At 48.8% G+C, this 19829-nt stretch overlaps 1 protein-coding gene across 2 annotated transcripts; it reads right to left on the bottom strand.

Annotated features, from left to right (window-relative positions):
* Positions 1-20: 20 nt before the first annotated feature.
* Positions 21-15706, bottom strand: PINK1 (PTEN induced kinase 1). 2 transcript variants are annotated; one of them, XM_036847098.1, is made up of 8 exons: positions 15260-15706; positions 9832-10116; positions 8343-8440; positions 4637-4816; positions 3956-4119; positions 2877-3004; positions 2294-2530; positions 21-1451 (listed from the first exon to the last, which is right to left on the bottom strand). In XM_036847098.1, the coding sequence occupies exons 1-8, from the start codon at positions 15653-15655 to the stop codon at positions 1194-1196; spliced, it is 1746 nt and encodes a 581-aa protein (XP_036702993.1). In that variant the 5' UTR covers positions 15656-15706; the 3' UTR covers positions 21-1193. The 2 variants fall into 2 exon arrangements, with proteins under 2 accessions (XP_036702993.1, XP_036702983.1); XM_036847088.1 differs by having other exon boundaries at positions 4637-4819; positions 15260-15705.
* Between the last annotated feature and the right edge of the window lie 4123 nt (positions 15707-19829).

The following is a 19829-nucleotide window of genomic DNA, read 5'->3' as shown; positions in this document are numbered from 1 at the left end:
TATTCAGTTCCAGGCACATACATGTTCTGCAGTTGTAAATATGCATTTAATTCTTCACAATTCCTGTAAGAAACGCTAGTCAGAAGGGGAAAATCAGCAAGTTTAAAACACTGCCCTGTTAATTCCCATTTCATCAGTCATGTTAGCTCTGCTAGACTCAATTCAGTAGCTGGACGAGCTCCGTGGCGACGCTTCCCCCAGACCACCCTCAGAGCTGTTCCAGGACGCGTGACTGAAGTGCAGAGGCTCCCACATCTCGGGCCTTACTTCAGCATTTTTCACTCTGGTACCTGCATACCCTGACCTGTGCGAACGTTTGCCTCAGCGCAGGTAACACGCAGACTAACGTGGCACGCAGGTCTAACCCGCCTCTGCTCGGCCTCACCTGCTCGGTCACTGACTTTTCAGAGGTCTGTGCAGACAGGACACAAGCTTAAGGTGGGACTTTTTGGTCAGCAGCTTACACCCGAGTAGCCCCTCGCCTGGTACAGTGGGCTCATTCCTTTGGATTTGTATGCAGAGTCACATTTTTAGCGCTGATACACAAAGGGGCCTAGTGATTAGCCAGCGCTTCTTTTTAGAGTTAGTTAGGCCCTCTGAATTCGTCTAGACGAGGGGTTGGCAAACTTGGCCTGTGGGTCAGTCTGGCCTGCTGCCTCTTTTTTGTAGGCCTGCAAGCTAAGAACAGTTTTTACGTTTAAGTGGTTGAAAACAATTTAGACTATTTAGTGACACGTGAAATCCAAATCTCAATGTCCCTAAATGAAGCTTTATTGGGAAGCCGCCACACTGACTTGTTTACATATTTAAGGCTGCCTTTGCGCTGCAACGGCAGAGTTGAGTAGCTGCAACAGCCTGAGTACTGGCCCTCTACAGACAAAGTTTGCCGACCTCTAGCTAGACCAGTTTCTTCATTTTAGAGGTAAGAGAACTTCAGTCCACACAGGTTATATGATGCATAAAGAATCACACTGCTTGAGCGAGTTAGTTAGTAGCTAGACTGTGAACTCAAGCTGTTCCTTCCGCTTGCCAAACCCGAGGCCTTCTCTCTGCCTGACTGGCCCGCCCTGCACCATCTTTTCTCCTGACCGACTCCCCCACCCCTCACCTAGGAGCCCCTCCCTCAGCATTCACAGACCATCACGACACAGATACTGGAAGTCCTTTTAGTAATTCACCAGTTACATCGGCTGTCACGGGGCCGCCCTCCACGAGCAGAGGAGGAGGGCTGCCTGACTCAGCGCTTCATACTCCAGGTTGGCCAGAAATAACATCTTCATTTTTGTTTCCACACAGTTCTTCTCTGCAAGCCTGCTGGCCAGCAGAGTGGCGGCTGATTGCTGGAGGAGCCAGCCGATCATCCTGTCTGGTTTCAGGTTCTTCAGGGCTAGAGTACGTTCACCCCAGAGGCTTAAATGAAGCACGTTAGCAGCCACTCGGGCAGATGGCCTCTGTAACAGGAAGGGAAGCTGACGCTTAGAACACCTGTGACAAAGTCTTCACCCACAGCCTGCTTTGTTAATGCATCCTCGATGCAGGGCCTTCCCTTCTCTGGCCCCGAGCAAATTCTTCTCCACCCTTCTATCTCCTACAATACCCTGCACTCACCTGACACACACTCCCCGGCTTTTCCATGGGTACAAATTGGGGGGGGGGGCGGGGGGCAGTGTGCATTGCTGGAAGAGCCTCCGCACCCTGGAAGGCCCAGGAGCCGTGTCTGGGGTGAGGGGAGTTGTCATGACTTAATGACGGGCAGCAGCGAGCACCTACCGTGACCATGACAGCCTGCAGCACTTGGTGAGGGGTGAGGGGTAAGTGGTAGGACAGGAGTTTGAGCCCTGGTCTGTCCAGGCTGTTTCCACTAAACATGCCACCTCAACCGGACCTGCCACTCCAATTCAGGTTTCAAATATGTTAGCCTTTGTAGTAATTTCACAATGTCCAGATCTCTTAGGAGATGTCATCACATCTGTCTGATTAGATCTCAGCTGATTCTTTAAGCTACATCTTCATTACACGTTTCTTAAAACTGCATCTCTTTCCCTCTGAGTAACTTTAAGCAACTAAAACCAAGAGGAGTTGAACTGCTGGAATCCTGACTAATTTGGTGGCCAGCTCCCATACTCCTATCTATACGCAAGTCTACTTTGTATTCTCCTATACTTGGCCTTTACCTTTGTAAGACAGAGGAGCCGCCTGTCACTCTAGTGCTTGCCCAACCCTGACCTTTACTCTGGAACATGAACCGAGGTTTCCATCCACACAATCCCTGTAAACCTGGGGACGGCCTCACCTTGCTGGCATCTCGCTGGAGCAGTGACCTCACCAGCTGTCTCGCCTCCAGAGGCACCGACTCGGGCAGCGCTGGCAGCTGAGCTTCTTGGTAACTGCGGCTTTCAAGGTGGGCCCTGCCCTGACCGTAAAAGGGATTGGGGAGCCCGAAGATTTCGTAGGCGAGCGCTCCCACCGCCCAGGCATCAGCCTTGCTGTAGTCGATCACTGCCCTGGGGCCAGGGCAGGCTGTGGACACCTGCTCAGAAAGCAACCAGTGAGCAGTCATGCTGCTGGTACTTCTAAACTATTCATGCTCCTGCACGGCACCCGATTCACAGACTAATCTGAACTCTGTCCCAGGGAACCCAGAACCTGAGTGAACTGTAGCTCAGATGCAGGAGAATCTGCTCAGCTCTGCTTTGGGCTGATGACAAAACTCACATCTCCTGGAACATCAGACAGATCCAGATGTAAGCAAAGAGGCAGGGAAGGGACTAATGATAAATTGTGGGTCAGAGAAGATGAAAGTGTTGAGTAAACAGTGAGGAGACCTGGTGGGAGAGGCTCTGCTGACGGCGCCTGACACACTCAGCAGGACTCACCTCAGGGGCCATCAGGCAGCTGTTTCCACCACGGTCCACATACCAACTGGTGAAAGGCAACCGCAGGCCGACGCGCTCGTCAGCCAGGCAGCAGCCGAAGTCTGTGATCACCAACCAGGGGCAGCCGTCTGCAGACGGACAGGCAGAGGTGAGTGGCCGAGCCTCTCCCCACCAACCCCTCCGCCCCGAGGTCCTATGTTTCCACTAAAGCCACCCTCTGGATGTGGGTACGAGGGGCTCACAGGGACTCCGTGTTGACCCAGGAGCACAGGCCAGCAAGGCCTGGACAGCTGCCCGCTCGCTGGAGAGCCGAGCGGGGCCAGCCACACAAGTACAGATGTGCCTCTAGGAAATCAAGGTCCCCAGGCAAAGAACGGGATAAAATTTGGCTCAATCTAAATAATCTAGTAATTGGAGCTCTCCCAAGATTGAAGGAGCAGCTCTTGTTTTACTCATCAGGTGGTGCTGGCTCAAATGACCGCCAAGAGTCTTTGAACTGGAAACCTCAAATCCAAACCTAAAAAATAGGTGCGTTATGAATTAGTTATTTGTAAAAGGATTCATACAGACTTCCTTTAAAAAGCCAGTTCCTTAGAAATGTATATTTAGTTATCTTTAACCTTCTAGTTCAAAACTGACCAGAGGTATGACTCTTTTACAGGATCCCCAGGCAAGTGGCCATCCAGCTTCACTTGAGTGCTTCCAGTGACGGGGAGCTCACTGCCAGGGGCAGCTGGGCTGACATTCAAGCAGTGCTCACTGTTTGAAAATTCTTTCTTATATTAAGCTAAAGTCTACCTCTCTTTCACTTTATTCAAGAAAATGTCTGCCACTGAGGTTTCTGTTCTGTAAGCGGACAACCGAAAGGAACCTGGGAACCGTTCACCACCGCTCCGCGGCTCCTACACAGAGAACAAAAACCTCCATCTTGAAGGAGGGAGTGCTCATCTCCTGTGTACAGAGCTAAGACACAACAACTTAGAACATAAAAATCAAAAAAGACCCAAAGGCTCCTAAATGTCCCCAGACCTAAAGTCCAGCGTGCCCTGGACCGCCTGGAGGTGCAGCGGGGCACCTACCTGCGTCCAGCTCCACGAGGACGTTGTCGGATTTCAGGTCTCTGTGTGCGACGCCCTGCTGCACCAGGTGAGCCACCCCTTCCAGGAGCTGCAGAGTCATCACGGTGGCCAGGCGGGGGCTCGGGCTGTGCCCACGAAGGTACTGGCGCAGGGTACAGGAGTAGCTGCCAGAGAGGGCGACAGGGCCTCGGCTACTGTGCACCAAGATCACGAGCACCTTATTTCCTATTAGGGGGATGGCCTTTCCTTTTCTTCCTGAACTTTTTGATTTCTTTTTTCCCCAAGTATCCTTTCTGTTCCCACCCACCATCTTGAAATTAGGAAGTAAGAACTGGGGCCTCACATATTAAAAGTAACAGTACAGATACTTGTTTCCTTAAAAACCCATACGGCAATGCCAGGGGTGCAGGGATGGAGGAAGGAGCAGTTTATGTTAAGAAACCAGGTAAGGTGAGCACAGAGGGGGCAACAGTCAAAGGTACTAACAGCACTAGGGGAAAAGTATGTTCTGACTCAACACGTGTTTCTGTTTTCATGAAAAGTTGTCCTACAGGGAAACTGCTCCACAGGGCAGACACGCCCTCAGCCTGGCCTCCCAGAGGGCGGGGATCCCTCTTCCCTGCAACCCCGGGCTCCAGGCACACCGCTCACTACAGGTCCTGCCACACCCCTGCCACTTACTTCTTCATGACAAGGAAGAGTGTCCGCCCGTGGCCCAGGCCTTCGGGGTGAAGGCGCGGGGGCAGCACGTCAGGGTAGTCGAGCAGGGCCCCTGGCAGCAGTGGCACAGACGATGTGAAGGCGCGGAAGACACGGATGACGTTGGGGTGTGCGGCCAGCTGCTTGGGACCCCCCTTGGATCTTCTTTTTCAGCCAAGTGGGACAAACATGAGGCCAGTAGCAGATATGACACTTGGAAATATAACAGTCTAAGGCCACATTCAATACTGACATGCATTTATGCGCCCAGTCCCTCATATCAACTCTGCCCCAGGTGCAAAGCCTGGTTTTGGAAGGAAAAGCCACAATGACTCATCGCATTCAGTGACTCCACCAGCCCCGTCCACTGTCCATCCATCCCAGGTGGCAGAACACAGTGTAGGAGACCCTGGAATCGGACTGCCTGGGATTGAATCCCACCCCTGCCACTCCAAGTCCTTGGCCAAGTTGCTTAACTTCTCTGGGCTCAGTCTCAAATGCAAAAGGGGGATAAGGTGGTAACATGCCTCATGAAGTTGTTAATGCTTGTAAAGGACCTGGAATCTCCTCGATTCCAAGTTCTAGCATAACATTTGGCATGGAGTATGAGCTCAATAAACCTTTGAGTGAATGGATACACATCCAGTTCATAGTAGAGATGTCACCTGCTGCCACGCCCACACCTACCGCTCAGACAAAATGGCCACGTTCGGGACGGCATGACCAGGGCTGCAAAACCACCTGCTGTGTACCAGCCCTGCCCCTGGCTCAGAGCTGCTGGGACTAAGGGTAAGCACCTACCCCAAGGGCAACAAGCCTGCAGTCATGTCTGAGGCCCAGTGGCTGGCAGGAAAAGGGGAGAGTCTCTCTTTGTGGAGTGAGTGAGTGAGGAAACATGGCAGTAACTGGGCAGTCAGCAATGGAGCTGAGGGTGAAAGGATGCTGTTACAGAGCAGGACCCTATGGGGCCTTCCCCCGAATCCTCTGCTTTAGCTCCTCTCCGAAGTACCTGGATAACAGTATCTGATGCACATTCCTGAGCTGTTTTACAGATGTGACAACCGCCCCCCCCCACCATATGGAAGATGCTAACTACATGATGACCACGGGCTCACGGCCCCCAGACCTACCGGCGCCTGAGGATCGATAATGTGAACCCGTGACACCGCCCTGCCACCTCACCGTCAGCCAGTCAGAGAACTGTGCACGAGCCACTCACACACCCTGTGACCCCCTCCCCTCACCTGGCCTTTAAAATCGCTTTGCTGAAACCCTTGGGGGTGTTTGGGGGTTTTTTGGGCATGAGCCATCCTTCTCCTTGCACGGCCCTGCAATAAATCTTTCTCTGCTCCAAACTCCGATGTTTCAGTATTGTTTGCCCTCACTGTGCTTTGGGCACATGAACTTGAGGCCTGAGGGAAGCCAGAGGTGTAGCCATGGGTAGGAAATAAGGATGCTGGGTGGCAGAGGAGGAGGAGGGAGCAGAAGCCCAGAGACATCAAGACAACACAGAGAGTTCGACACATGCCCCGTCCTCAGAGCTGCCTCACTTCCGAGCTTTGAAGCCAGTCCACCGTGTGGCCTTGTACAGCTCCTCTGGACTCCACCCAAATGGGCCCCTGTCCTAGGCGATCAAAGGAATCAAAGCATTGTTCCTAGCCTGGGGCCATTAAGGCCAGTGGGAGAATCACGATCACAGCACAAGGCTGTCAGTGCCACAGTGGGAAAGCGCTGCCCGGTTGACACGAGAGCCCAGAGGAAGCGTGTGGCTGTGCTGGGGAGGCGTGTGTGTGTGTATAGAACTGGAGCGGGACTGGAGTGTGTGTGTGTGTGTGTGTGTATAGAACTGGAGCGGGACCGGAGCGTGTGTGTGTATAGAACTGGAGCGGGACCGGAGCGTGTGTGTGTATAGAACTGGAGCGGGACTGGAGTGTGTGTGTGTGTGTGTGTGTGTATAGAACTGGAGCGGGACCGGAGCGTGTGTGTGTATAGAACTGGAGCGGGACCGGAGCGTGTGTGTGTATAGAACTGGAGCGGGACCGGAGCGTGTGTGTGTATAGAACTGGAGCGGGACCGGAGTGTGTGTGTGTGTGCGTGTGTGTGTGTATAGAACTGGAGCAGGACTGGAGTGTGTGCGTGTGTGTGTGTATGGAGAACTGGAGCAGGACCGGAGGCTGTGGTGGGGGTCTAACTGCACACACAAGAGGCCTGTGTGCATCTGGGGAGGGCATATGAATTCACCATGGTGGAGCATAGGGTGTAAACGGGAGAAGATCAGAAATCAGGTGGGAGAAACAGCCACAGGAGCAGATCACAAGGGCTGAGTCTGAGGTCCCCAGATGAGCAAAGGCTAGGAAGAAATCCACCCAGTGCTCTCGGGGTCTCGGAGTCTTTCTCCCGAGACAGAGTTGATGTCATCAGTACTTTAGGTAACAGACCTTCTGCCATATTCACCTAATCATTCCACAGACATTCACTGAGCTGTTGGGTGTACACAGTAAACAAACACAAAAGCCCTGCCCTCAGAGAGTGCAGCCGGAGAGACGATGAATAAATAGACAAAGACATCTACAATTTAAGAACAGATGGAGATAAACACTGTGAAAAACTAAAGTGGGTAGAAGTCTGCAGAGCGGCAGGTCTGCACGGCAGCACCATGTCAGCTGGCTGACGCTTCCACCACAAAAGGAAGCACCAGAGGATAAACTTAGCCCCTAGGAAGCAGCTGACACCCACCCTTCCCTACAAAGGAAGCCAGAGAAGAGGAGGACAGGGCTAAGCCCCCCAAGCAGCTACTTCCCTAGGCCTGCACCGACCCTCAGTCACACTAGAGCCTTCCAAGCCCTGGAAGGGGTCTTCCATGTATGTTTCCTAAAGTCCCCATTTCCACCTTCCTGCTTCTGATCTACAGACCAACCCTCTAGTAAGTCACCAAAAACGCAGCGGGCCACCTCTTCCTGGTGGTCTACAAATATTAAAGGGAGCACAGCGTCTCCTCTGGCACAAGTATTATCTTTTACAACCTGTGGGTTTGCAAAGCCAAGGTGAGCTTAGGCTGCCATCCAGACTCTTCCCTCTGTGGAGGGAGCCTCTTTTCCTACTTCTTTGCCTAGCTAATGGCTATCCATCTTCCAAGAGGCAGAACTGTCCCTTCAAGAGGCCCTTCTGAATGGCCCCGAACCCCTGCAACACACACACCTCTGGGCTCCCTTAGCACCTGAGCGTACGCCATTCTAGCACTTACCATGCTAGACTCTGCTCCCGACTTCTCAGGCTCCTCTGTCACATGGAGAACAGGCCATTAAAAAAAAAATCTCTTGGCACTATCAGGTCACGGCAGCTATTCGTGAAGTGAGTGTTGCCTCCGCTGGGGACAGAGGTCGATTTGTTTCTACCTGGGAATTACTTAGGAATCAGAAACCAGATCCGTTTTCCATCGTTCTGAACTGGGCAGCTTTGGACGGCCTTCTCTCCCTACTCCAGCATAGGGTGAGTCAGCCACCTGCATCTTCCACCGCAGTCAGACCGTCTACAATCTTTCCCAGTTATCCACCAACTGAAAATCCATCACTGACTACGTCATTCAGTGAGACTTTATTATCTACTGTGTGTCGTGTCAGACACTGTGCTGAGTGGTGAGGGCACAGGTGGGGATTCTGCTCTGTGTGGTGGGCAGATGGGTGCTTACCTGTGAGTGACTCCATACTCCCCGGCCAAGGCCACTCGACTGGCTGGGACGAGCTCCTGGCTCATTGTGCGAAAGATGGCTTCGCTGGATGAGCCCGCCTGGAACACAGCCATAATGGATCCAGGGTTACACAGGCCCAAGCAAGTCCAGGCCCTCCTTATAATCTGGACCAGGACGGCTACTGCCTAGAATTGGCTTTGACCTTCAAGCTAAGATAACCTCTCCGGAGCGGGAAGCCAAGCTGAGCTTCTCCTGGGAGACAGAGGGCAGAGGTGCCATCCATGCCAACCCAGAGGGCGCTTCCCACACCTCACACTCTTTGGCAGCTCAGGTGCCCACGGCAGGAGGAGATGTCAAGATGATCAAGGCAGGGACCCTTCTTCCTGCCACAGATGCCTCCGGTCACCACCAGGCTCAAACCTGACCACCGAGCACTAGCGCGCACCCGCGCAGGCTCCCTTCAGCAGACAGGCCCAGCCCGACAAGCCCCCGCTGGATAAACTCGTGCCGAATCACGGAACAGCCCTCTTCATCGCCCGGTAAAAAACAAAAAACAAGGAAAAGCACCCTATTTTCCTCATTTCATTATGAACAGCTCTCAGGACTTGTGAAACCTGTCAAGAATCCTTTAAGAATCAAGTCTTTTAGCTTTTGTAAATGCATTTGCTGTCGTGCCCCAACCAGTGGGAGTTTTGATACTAAGACTGGATATTTCCTAGGCCGAGGATTTGGCTACTTGCTAGCTATTAGCCCAGCGTGGAAGTATAGTCGAATAACCTCCATTCCCCAAATCGAAACCTGAACCTGCATCCTTCAGTGTCCAGCATGAGCTGTGTGGCTGTGTCCCACCTTAGCCTTGGAAAGATGCTCTGGGCAGGAGGAAACGCATCAGGTCTTGATGAATTTCCTAACCTCTCCTCCCACCCCCCATGTAATGGCAAGATAAATTACTCTAAATGGACAGAAGTCTTTGTTTTCAGGTGGGGAAAACACTCAATTTCCCAAAGTCTCGAGTTCTGCAAGAGTTGAGAGCAGAGAGGCGACAAGCCAGCCTTGGGTCTGCAGGGGCGGTGGGAGGCGTGCGGCCCCTCGTGCCCAGCGTGGCAGGTCAGGGAGAGAGAGGCCAGTGCAGACTGCAGCCCTGAAATTAACTGATCGGCCTGGACGCTTCAGGCACTTGCTACTCAGTGTGGCTCACGGCCCAGCAGCGTGGGCATCGCCTGGGAGCTCGTTAGGGAGGGGAAGTCTCAGGCTCCACCCCACAGCAGCTGCCCACAATCTGCCTTCTGACCTGACCCCAGGTGATGCATGGACATATTACAGTCTGAGACACGCTGCTTCCGACTCTTGTGCAAGAGCGCGAGGCACCTGTACTGTGGAGAATCTGTGTTGTTTCCTATTTACTGCCTGGGAAAAAGCGCCATGAGGTTCCCCCAAGATCGGCATTTTGAGAAACGCCGGCTTTAAAGATGGAAGGCCCCACCCTTACCGAGATGTTCCACATCATCTTGATGGCCAAGGGAAAGGCAGGGGCCAGTGGGGCTTGCTCCTCTTCTCCTCGTGGAACGATCTCTGGGCCTCTCCCTGGAAGAAGCCCGATGCTCCCTGCCACCTGCTGATCCTGGGGCAACACAGGCATGGTGGCCTCATAGACAGCGGCACTGCAGCCCTTGCCAATGGACTTCCCGATCAGATACTCCTCCAGCCGGAAACCCTGCCAGCGTCTAGCGTCCAGTGGGTCAGGGAGCAGCTTGTTTTTCTGGGTGAAAACTGCCTGTGAAGAAAAAAAGCAGGGACCGTGAGCCAGGGAGCCCAGTAAGGCTTCAGTGAAGGGATGGGGAGGTACAGTGAGGCGAGCTCTTCACTGACAAGACCAAGAGCCAATAAAAACACAACCAAGTTGGGTTTCACTGCTCGTCCTGGGCTCAGGCCATCCTGCTTTCTCTCTCATTACTCAGAATAATTTTTCTCGAAGTGTCACTTCATTGCAGTCACCGAGACAGCCCAACACAGAACATCATGAATTAGTTAAGAGGTCAGAACTCTCAAATTCTGCAGCCGGCATATCACTCCTTTGCTGCCTGTCAAGCTCCCAGCACAAGCTTGGAGGTTTCTGATTATGGAGACGGCTCCTTCTGCAAAGACCTCGGCAGGCAGGTATTGGATGGTTCCCAAGAACTGTGTATGGGCAGAAGCCTGTGGCCAGCAGCCACGCCTCCCACTTGTGAATGACCTCAGGCTGCTTTTGCAGGCAAGGGGGTAAAATCAGGGGGCTCCCTGGAGCCGAGTCATCAGGTCCTGTTGTTGGACTGCACCCCACAGGCCTGCAAGCCTTGTATCTGCCCAGCCTTGAGACGACTGAAGAAAGAGTCTGGAGACAGTGACAAAGACATCAATGGTTTATTGCACGGGGCATCTTACACGTCTGCAGCATAAGGTCCTGGAGCAACATCCCAACGTGTGTGGCAGACAGCAGGCAGGACACGGCAGCAATCTTCACTAATCTTCACTTGGGGGGGGGGGTGAAGGAGGCTACCATTTATAGGGAAATTGGTATCAGGTTGGCTCATCAGTTACCAGGGAAACCGGCGACTGGGGCACATCCCTCACAGCCCCTCAGGATAATGACCATCACGAGGGCAGATGTTTCCCTTTAATAAACTAGCAGGTGGAGCTGTTTTGGCCTAAGGCTTAGAACAATCACTAGCTGGGGCAGGGGGCAAGCACCTTCCTGTGAGTAGGATGTAAGTGAAGCAGGGACTGGTCCAGCAGGGGATGTACAGAGAGCAAGAGGACGGCCATCTTGAGTGGCCTGACCATACATCTGTCTTCCTGTCTCTACCTCTTAGGAATCTGGTGGGCCATTCTGTTTGCAGAAAGGAAACAAGAATACAAGAGTTCTGATGGACATAGATGGAAATGCAGGTGCTGTGGGGAGGCACTGGGATAGAGGCTACTTCCCCCAAATCGGGGTTCTTGCCTACTTCAGGCAGGTGACATCATTTCTCCAGTCACCCAAACTCTGCCTTCCCCCTCAAATCTCGTCTGATCTGCTGATCCCCCCTTTTCTTGGTTAGTCACTCAGCTCCAGACTCTCCCACTCACGTCCTCCCTTCACCTGCTTCTGAGCCAGATGAAACCACACTGCTTTCACGTGTCACTCATCAGGTTCAAGAACCTGATAGGTTATTCAGTACCTTGTCCTGGTACTTCCTACATGGGAAAATTGTTCTGCAGGCTGGTCTGCACTGGCTGTACTGGTCTCTCACATGCCTCTCCCTGAACCTTTGCCCAAACTATTCCTCTCCCCTGCCCCCTATCTCTACTGTCTTCACTCTACCTGCTCATCCTTACTCATCCATCAAGTCCCAACTCAAGCTCCTGCTTCCCCTATAACCAGTCCTGACAACCCAGCCCACAGCAACCTTTCCTTCTGGAGGATTCCTAAAGCACTGAGACCCTATGAGCTAATACACCTCGTATGATAACTTCTAATGTTTTTAAAAAACGAAAGTCTGTCTTGCCTTGCCAACTAGCTTCTAAACTCTGTGGAGTGGAAGCAATATCTTGTAGAGTAATCCTTTAGCAACCATGGTTTTGAGAATGAGATACATGTTTTAAAACTTTTAATTTTGAAATAATTATAGACACAGGAAGCAGCAAAAAAAAAAAAAAAGTACAAAATGTCCTGTGTACCCTTCACCCAGTTTCCCACAAGTGACATCTTATAAAGTACTAGTATAATATCAAGCCCAGGAAAGTGACAACATACACTACTGTTAACTAGACTACAGATCTTACTCAGTTTTCACTTTTTTTTTTTTTTTGGCCGCACGGCAAGCGGGTTCTTAGTTCCCCGACTAGGGATGCAACACGCGCCCTCTGCGGTGGATGCGCGGAGTCTTAACCACTGGACCACCAGGGAAGTCCCTCACCATCTTTTCTGACCTGCATTCTTTCGTGTGTGCACGCGCGCGTGCGCACGTGTAACTCTATGCAATTTTATCCCCCGTACAGATACATGCAATCACCACCACAATCAAGACAGAGGAGTGTTCCGTCACCACAGAAGAACTCCTCTGTGCCACCTCTTTGTATTTGGGCCAACCCCACCTGTCCCAGTCCCCTGGCAACCAGTGCTCTGTTCTCCATCTCCACAGTTTTGTCATTTCAAGACTGTTATATAAATAGAATCGCACAGGACGTAACCTTTTGGAACTGACTTTTTTTCACTAAGCATAATGCCCTTGAGGTTCATTTAGGTTGTTACCTATCAATGGTTGACTCCTTGTTATTGCTTAGTATTCCACTGTATGGCTGTACCAGGGTTTGTTTAACAATTCACCTGCTGAAGGATGTTTGGGTTTTTCATATTTTGCTATTATGAATGATGCTGCCGTGAACATCTGTGTACAGGGTTTAAAAATTATTCTTAAGAATTGTGGTAAAATACACGTAACAAAATTGGCCATTTTAACCATTTTAATTGTACAGTTCAGTGGCATTAAGTACATTCACACTGTTGTGTAACCATCACCACCATCCATCTCCAGAACTCTTTCCATCTTGCAAAACTGAAATTCTATACCAATAAACAGTGACTCCCCAGCCCCTCTCCACTTTCCATCTCTATGAATTTGACTAAATACCTCATATAAGTGGAATCATACAGTATTTGTCTTTTTGTGACTAGCTTATATCACTTAGCATAATATCCTCAAGTTCCTCCATGTTGTAGCATGTGTCAGAATTTCCTTTCTTTTTAAGGCTGAATAATACTCCATTGTACGTATATAGCACATTTTGCTTATTTTTCACCCACTGACGGACACTCGGGTTGCTTCCACCTTTTGACTACTCTGAATGATGCTATGAACATAGGTGTACAAGTATCTGTTCAAGTTCCTGCTTTCAATTCTTTTGAATATATACTCAGAAGTGGAATTGCTGGGATATGATAATTCTATTTTTAATTTTTGGGGGGAACTGCCATACTGTTTTCCATAGCAGCTACTCATGTACAGGTTTTTGTGTGAACATAAGTTTTCATTTCTCTGGGTAAATGCCCAAGACTGCAATGGCTGGGTCATACAACGAATACACGTTTAGCTTTGTTAAGAAACTGCCGACTATTTTCCAGAGTGGCTGCACCATTTTATATTCTCACCATTGGTCCGGTTTCTCTGCATCCTCACAGGCATTTGCTACTATCACTAATTTAAAAATTTTACCTGTTCTAATAAGTATGCAGAGATATCACATTGTATTTTAACTTGCATTTCCCTAATGGCTAGTGACGTTGAACATCTTTTCATATGCTTATTTGGCATCTGTATCTCCTCTTGGTGAAATATATATTCATGTCTTTTGCCTATTTTATATAGGTTTCCCCCACCCCCCCAAATGCTTTCCAAATGCATCTAAAGGCACTGGTCAGTGTTCTACCCCAGTATGACACCATACAGAATTTTAGCACTAGAGTTGCCAGATCTGGTGATTTTCTTTCAAAAGAAGTCAAATGCCCAAATTTTTTAAATTGGCAACTAATTAAAAATTTTAAGTCACAGAAAGGTGAAGTGTGAGGAAAGGACATGGAGGATGGTAAGCTTAGGGGGTCAAGCTCCTCAGTTTAAAAACAGCCTCCCTAATTTTAAGTAGGATTTGTCAAGTTGGCCGCCCTTGGCTTCTGCCAGTTGAGCTGTAGCAAAAGACAAGTACAGAGGCTGGGGACTAGGTCAGGTGTCACCTGTTGCCCCAAAGGGGACAGAGCGCAAACGTGAGACACTCTGGTGATGAGTAACACGAACTGGGCTGAAAACCAGGAAACATGGGAGACACTGCTTGGTTTTCAACCAGCTGTGTCCTTGGGCAAGTCACCCCACCTTCCACCACCTCAGCGCTAAGCTGTGAAACGCAGGGGCTGTACTAACTCAGTGAGTGTTTCCAAACCCCAGGAAGAATGGCCTCCCTGGAAGAGGAGGGAATCCTGCCAGCAGATGGCCTTCAGACTTGAACTCAACAATGGTTCTTCCCTGGGTGTCCAGCCTGCCCACCGACCCTGCAGATTTTGGACTTGCCAGCCTCCAGAACGGCAGAGCCAATTCCTTCAAATAAATCTCCCTTTTTATAAACACATCCTATTGGCTCTGTTTCTCTGAAGAAATACAGATTTTGGTTGAGCAGAAACAGAATTCTCTGAGCTATTTTAAACATTTAAAAAGCCTAAGAACCCCTATGTATCTAGTCACCTCTGATAACTCTATCCAGGTTAACTAAAACCCATTAGGTCTGCTGTTTTCTCCTGCTGTTCTTGCTTTTTACTGTGGCTTCAGTTATGTCACTAATTGGCTAAACTGGATGCAGCCTGGCTGGCACAGTGGTTTAAGGGCACAGGCTCTGGAAAGTCAGACATGGGGCACTGCCCTTTATTAGCTGTGTGACTTCAGCAAGTTACTTCACCTTTCACGTCTCTGAGTATGTTTCCTCATCCATAAATTGTGGAAGACAGCTACCTCAGGAATAGAAGTGTTATTATGATTTAGTTGTCCGTAAATTTTAGAAAATTTATGGAAAGTCACTGGCCTCGGTGCAAGAGGAGCTATAATTAACATATCTTTCAAAACATGCTGAGGAAGGGAAGACAGTAAAACAAAAGTGAGGTCCTGGCCGGGTATGAGGAGATCAGTAACAAAGAAAATGAGCCTTAACCGATGACTGCCAAGAAATTCCAGCTCCGACAAGATAAACCTTGACCCAGGGCCCCAAATCAGTACATGCCTCCCAGCCCCGCCCCTCACCACACCCACAGCTGGCCCCGCCCCTCACCCAACTCGGGACCCGCCCACGCGCTTAGTCCCGCCCCCCCGCCTGACTCCGGCCCGCCTCTGCTCCAGCCCCCGCCCGCAACCAGCGCTCACCTGGATCTCATCACAGGCCGAGGCCGCCCGCCGGCCCTCCGCTTGCTTCTCCTCGATGAGACCCAGCCCCAGCCCGAAGGCCAGAAAGACGGCCCGGCCGCAAGGGCCCGCGCCGCCCCGGGGCCGCCCCACGAACTGCCTCTGGAGCCGCGCCGCCAGCCCGGCCACCGACTGGCGGAAGAAGCGGTAGCGGCCGGGGAGCCCGAGCCCGAGCCTGCGCGGCTCCGCGCCGGGTCCCGCGGCCTGGCCCGGGCGCTCCCCGCGACCCCAGCCCGCCGCGGGGCCCGGCCGCTCCGGTCGCCCCCAGCCGTAGGTCGGGCCAGGCTTGGCCGTGAAGCGCAGTAGCAGCGCTCGGCCCAGCTGCAGGCCCCGACCCAGCGCCTGCCGCACCGCCATGGTCTCCCCGGAGCCCCAGGCGTCGGTGACGCCGGGCAAAACAACAAACTTCGGGGGCGGCGCCTCTGCGCAGGCGCGGTCGCTAATGGGCGGGGCCGCCACTCTGGCGGTTTCCTGGCTGGGCGCGCGAGGGCGCTGTGCGCGCACTTGCGCGGCGGGTAGTTTCTTGCGCTTTTGTACCCAGGGTCTAGGAGTCGCGTGTCAGGGTGGTCCTCAGTGTGAACATCGCTGGTTCTGGGCAAAAGCGAATAATTAAGAAAGGAAACTTATATTTATTATCATCCACCGTGCCAGACTCTTTACATTTGTTAATTTTCCCACCAATGAGATAGGAATGTCATTTTTATAGATACGAAAACAGGCATGGAGAGGGCAGTGAGGGTCCCAGGTCGTATGTGTCAGAGCTGAGGTTAAAGTTCACGTTGCCCTGATTGTTGGGTCCTTGTCTCCCAGTGCCCTTAGGCTCCTCTCAACAAGCCCACGGTCCCTGCTCGCTTCTTAGGACCCCAAGAGAAATCGCACCCAAAGGCCACATTTTTCAGATTAGTGAACTGAGTCCCCGAGACGTGGAGCGACTTGCCCAATGTCGCACAGCTTGTTAGTGGCAGAGCCCTGTTACCCAAAGCTGCTGTTAGAAATGGCCGATAAAGGGATTCGTACTGATTTCTTTTTTCTTGCCTTTTTTTAAATGGGAATTTTCAAACACACAATATTGGAATAGTATAGTGAACCCCATGTACCCATTACCCAGCTTCAACAATTCTCAACAACTGGCTGTTATTTTATTCATCTGTGCATACCTTCCTATGCCCCATTCCTCCAACTTTAAAGCAAATCCCAGACATCGTATTGTAATGACTTTATATTATAAATACCTAAATATCTATTGCTAAGTGATAACTCTTTTAAAGAAAACATAAACAATATTATTATCACCTCTGAAAATATTAACATTAGCTCCATAATATCATTTACTATCCAGTCAATATTCAGATTTCCCTGTTGTTTTGTCTTATTTTACAGTTATTCAAATTGGGATCCAGACAAGGTCTACATGATTTATTTGGTCAGTGGGTTATTCTTTAACAAGGGACTATGCCTTCCCCAGGCTAAGGAGGTATATTTTGTGGTGCTGCCATTTAAAAAACGTTGCTGTAATCATGGGTACCTCTATTCTCTTTACCCCTAAGGATAGTTGTGGGTAAGAGGCCCTGGAAGAGATGTAGAATGTTTTTGTAGGCGTAGCCCTGTATCTCTGTGTGTGACAGGTGAGCTTCAGGGCAAGGAGACATTTGTCTGGCCTGAGACCCACCTCAGCATTGCTTGGGTAGAAAGGCACAGCCTAATCCATTTATTTTTGGGCTCATTTGCAACGTTCAGCACAGCTCTGGTTCTGTGCTGTATAGTAAGTAGGGATAGGAGTAAATACGAATAAAAATAAGGCAACTGCAAAAAGATCCATCTTTGAATTGGTGAATTTAAACATATTGAAATATATATATATATATATATATATATATATATATATATATAAAGTGGGGAGCTGGTAATTTTACTTTTTATTTTATGTATGCATTTACCTATAGAAATGCATACATAGTTTCCCCAAGAATGTTTATAGCAACACTATTCCACATAGTGTAAAACTAGAAACAACTCAAATGGCCATCTACAGTAGACTGGATAAATTGTGGTATATTCACCCAATGGAATACTAAACAGCCATACAAGTGTCTACAACTGTAGACAACAACATGGATATATTTTATAAATATACTGATCAGTTAAAGAAGGCAGACATAAAAAGCAATAAATACTATGTGATTCCATTTATATAAAGCTCAAAGGCCGACAAAATTAATCTACAGTGTTAGAGGCCAGTATAGTGGTTGCCCTTGGAAGGGTAGTTACTAGAAGGAGACTTGAAGAGGCTTTTGGAGTGTGGTGATGTTTTCTTTCCTAATCCGGGTATGTTCATGTCATGAAAATTTACCTAGATGTACACTTTGATTTGTGCAATTTTTCTGTGTGTAATATTTCTGTAAACATTTTACATAAAGCTTTTTAACATAATGAAAGCTTTTTTGAAAAATTCAGTCTATCTTGTCTCTCCCCCCTTCCCTCTTCCCACTGGTAACTACTAGTTTGTTCTCTAAATCTGCAAGTCTATTTCTTTCTTGTTATATTCACTAGTTTGTTTTATTTTTTTAGATTCCACATATAAGTGATATCATACAGTATTTGTCTTTCTCTGTGTGACTTATTTCACTAAGCATAATACCCTCCAAGTCCATCCATGTTGCTGCAAATGGCAACATTTCATTCTTTTTTTACGGTAGAGTAGTATTCCATTGTATATACATACCACATATTCTTTATCCACTCATCTGTTGATGGACACTTAGGGGTAGGGGATTAAGAGGTACAAACTATTATGTATAAAATAAATAAGCAAAAAAGGTATATTGTACAACACAGGGAATATAGACAATATTCCGTAATAACTATAAACTGAATATAACCTTTAAAAATTGTGACTCACTATGTTGTACAACTTACATAATGTTGTGCATCAACTATACTGCAATAAAAAATTTTAAAAATAGACACAAAAAAGAAAAGGTGGAAGCAAATTTAAAAAATAAAATAAAATAAAGCATTTTGAGGGAATTCCCTGGCAGTCCAGCGGTTAGCACTCTGAGATTTCACTGCCGAGGGTCCGTATTCAATCCCTGGTCGGGGAACTAAGATCCCGCAAGCCACACGGCGCGGCATGGCCAAAAAAAAAAAAGTTCAGTCTAACTCATTCATGGTCTCAAATTTTTTTGAAAAATGAACTTAGTTTGAATAGTGTGATAAAGTTCACAGAATTTACTTAATTGTCTTTGCACTCAGTGGTTTCAAACAACAAATACATTTTAATAATGAGCTTTGTTGTGTCATAGACCTTGAGTTGAACTTTGCTCTGCTGTAGCACACATCTCAGTCAGCCTTTTCCTGAATGAACAGAGGATGGGACTTTCCACTGTTTAAGGCCAGCCAACATTAGGGAGCATCTTCACTTTGATTCTTCTGATGATGGTGTGATAGAAAAGGCGGGACACCAAGAGAGAGCAAGCAAAAGGCTTCACACTCCTTCCTTCCTGCTTAAATGTGAAATTAAGGGACATGTAAATAGCAGCTGTTGCTGGAGGGATCTTCAATTATCTGAAGAGTTCTGGTCCCAGGCTTGCTTGGCCATGGTGTGGACCCCTGGTTAGAGACAGGTGGCCAACTGTTTCAGCAGTTTGTGTGTTCTGATCTCTCCTATGGGGAGAAATAGCAGGCCCCTTGTCATATGCAATCATATTTATTTGGGAGAGACATAAATAAATAAGTAGATGAATTTCCTTCCAATTTATTTATAGAGGCACATGGAGATCAGATATTATCTTTAATTTTTTGATCGATCTCAGAGAATTTTAAATTACAATTTTAAAATGTTCCGTTGAAATTGTCCTTTGGAGAAAGGTAAGGAAGAGAAGGTTGGAGAAACTTCACACTCCAGTGACCACAGGCTCAACTATGGAAACTTAGTCAGTTGGGGCAAAGATCTCCTTTAAAGTTTAAATCTACCCATCTGCTGTGTGTCATTATCATTACAGCTCTTTAATGTTTACTGAGAAGGAACAAGAAGGTCTCCGAGATATTTAATATTTTAACGAAAAAGATTTTCTTTACTCTCCTAGGAATGTAACCTTTTACCATAATGCTTGTAATGACTGTGCAGCTTGTAAGACATTCACTAAAGGGACATTGCATCGATGTTTTTGAGTTAAAGAGTGCAGTTGTTACTGGCCTTTGGGTTTGTTCCCTTAAGCTGCAAATAAACCTGCTGAACCTGTGATGCTTAATCTACCCACCTATAGAAATGAAATCTCCAGGCTCATATTAATTAACCGTCCATTGTAGACAGTGCAGTTTCTTGTTCAACAGAGAGCACTGGACTCATTCATTTCTCCTTCTGTAGAAAAATCTAAGGTGCTTGTGACATGTCTAAACCAAGCACAGAGTGAAGCTCAATTCTTCAGCAGACCTCTGTATAGAAAGGGCAAGCAAAACAAAACAGAAAAAAAAAAAACAAAAGAAAGGGCAAGCAGGTGGATTTCTACACAGAGAAGCTTCCAACAGGGAT

Source organism: Balaenoptera musculus, chromosome 1 (assembly GCF_009873245.2).
Source record: "Balaenoptera musculus isolate JJ_BM4_2016_0621 chromosome 1, mBalMus1.pri.v3, whole genome shotgun sequence".
Taxonomy (NCBI): Eukaryota; Metazoa; Chordata; class Mammalia; order Artiodactyla; family Balaenopteridae; genus Balaenoptera; species Balaenoptera musculus.
Note: the sequence above shows the minus strand (reverse complement) of the source record. Positions and strands in the feature narration are given on the sequence as shown.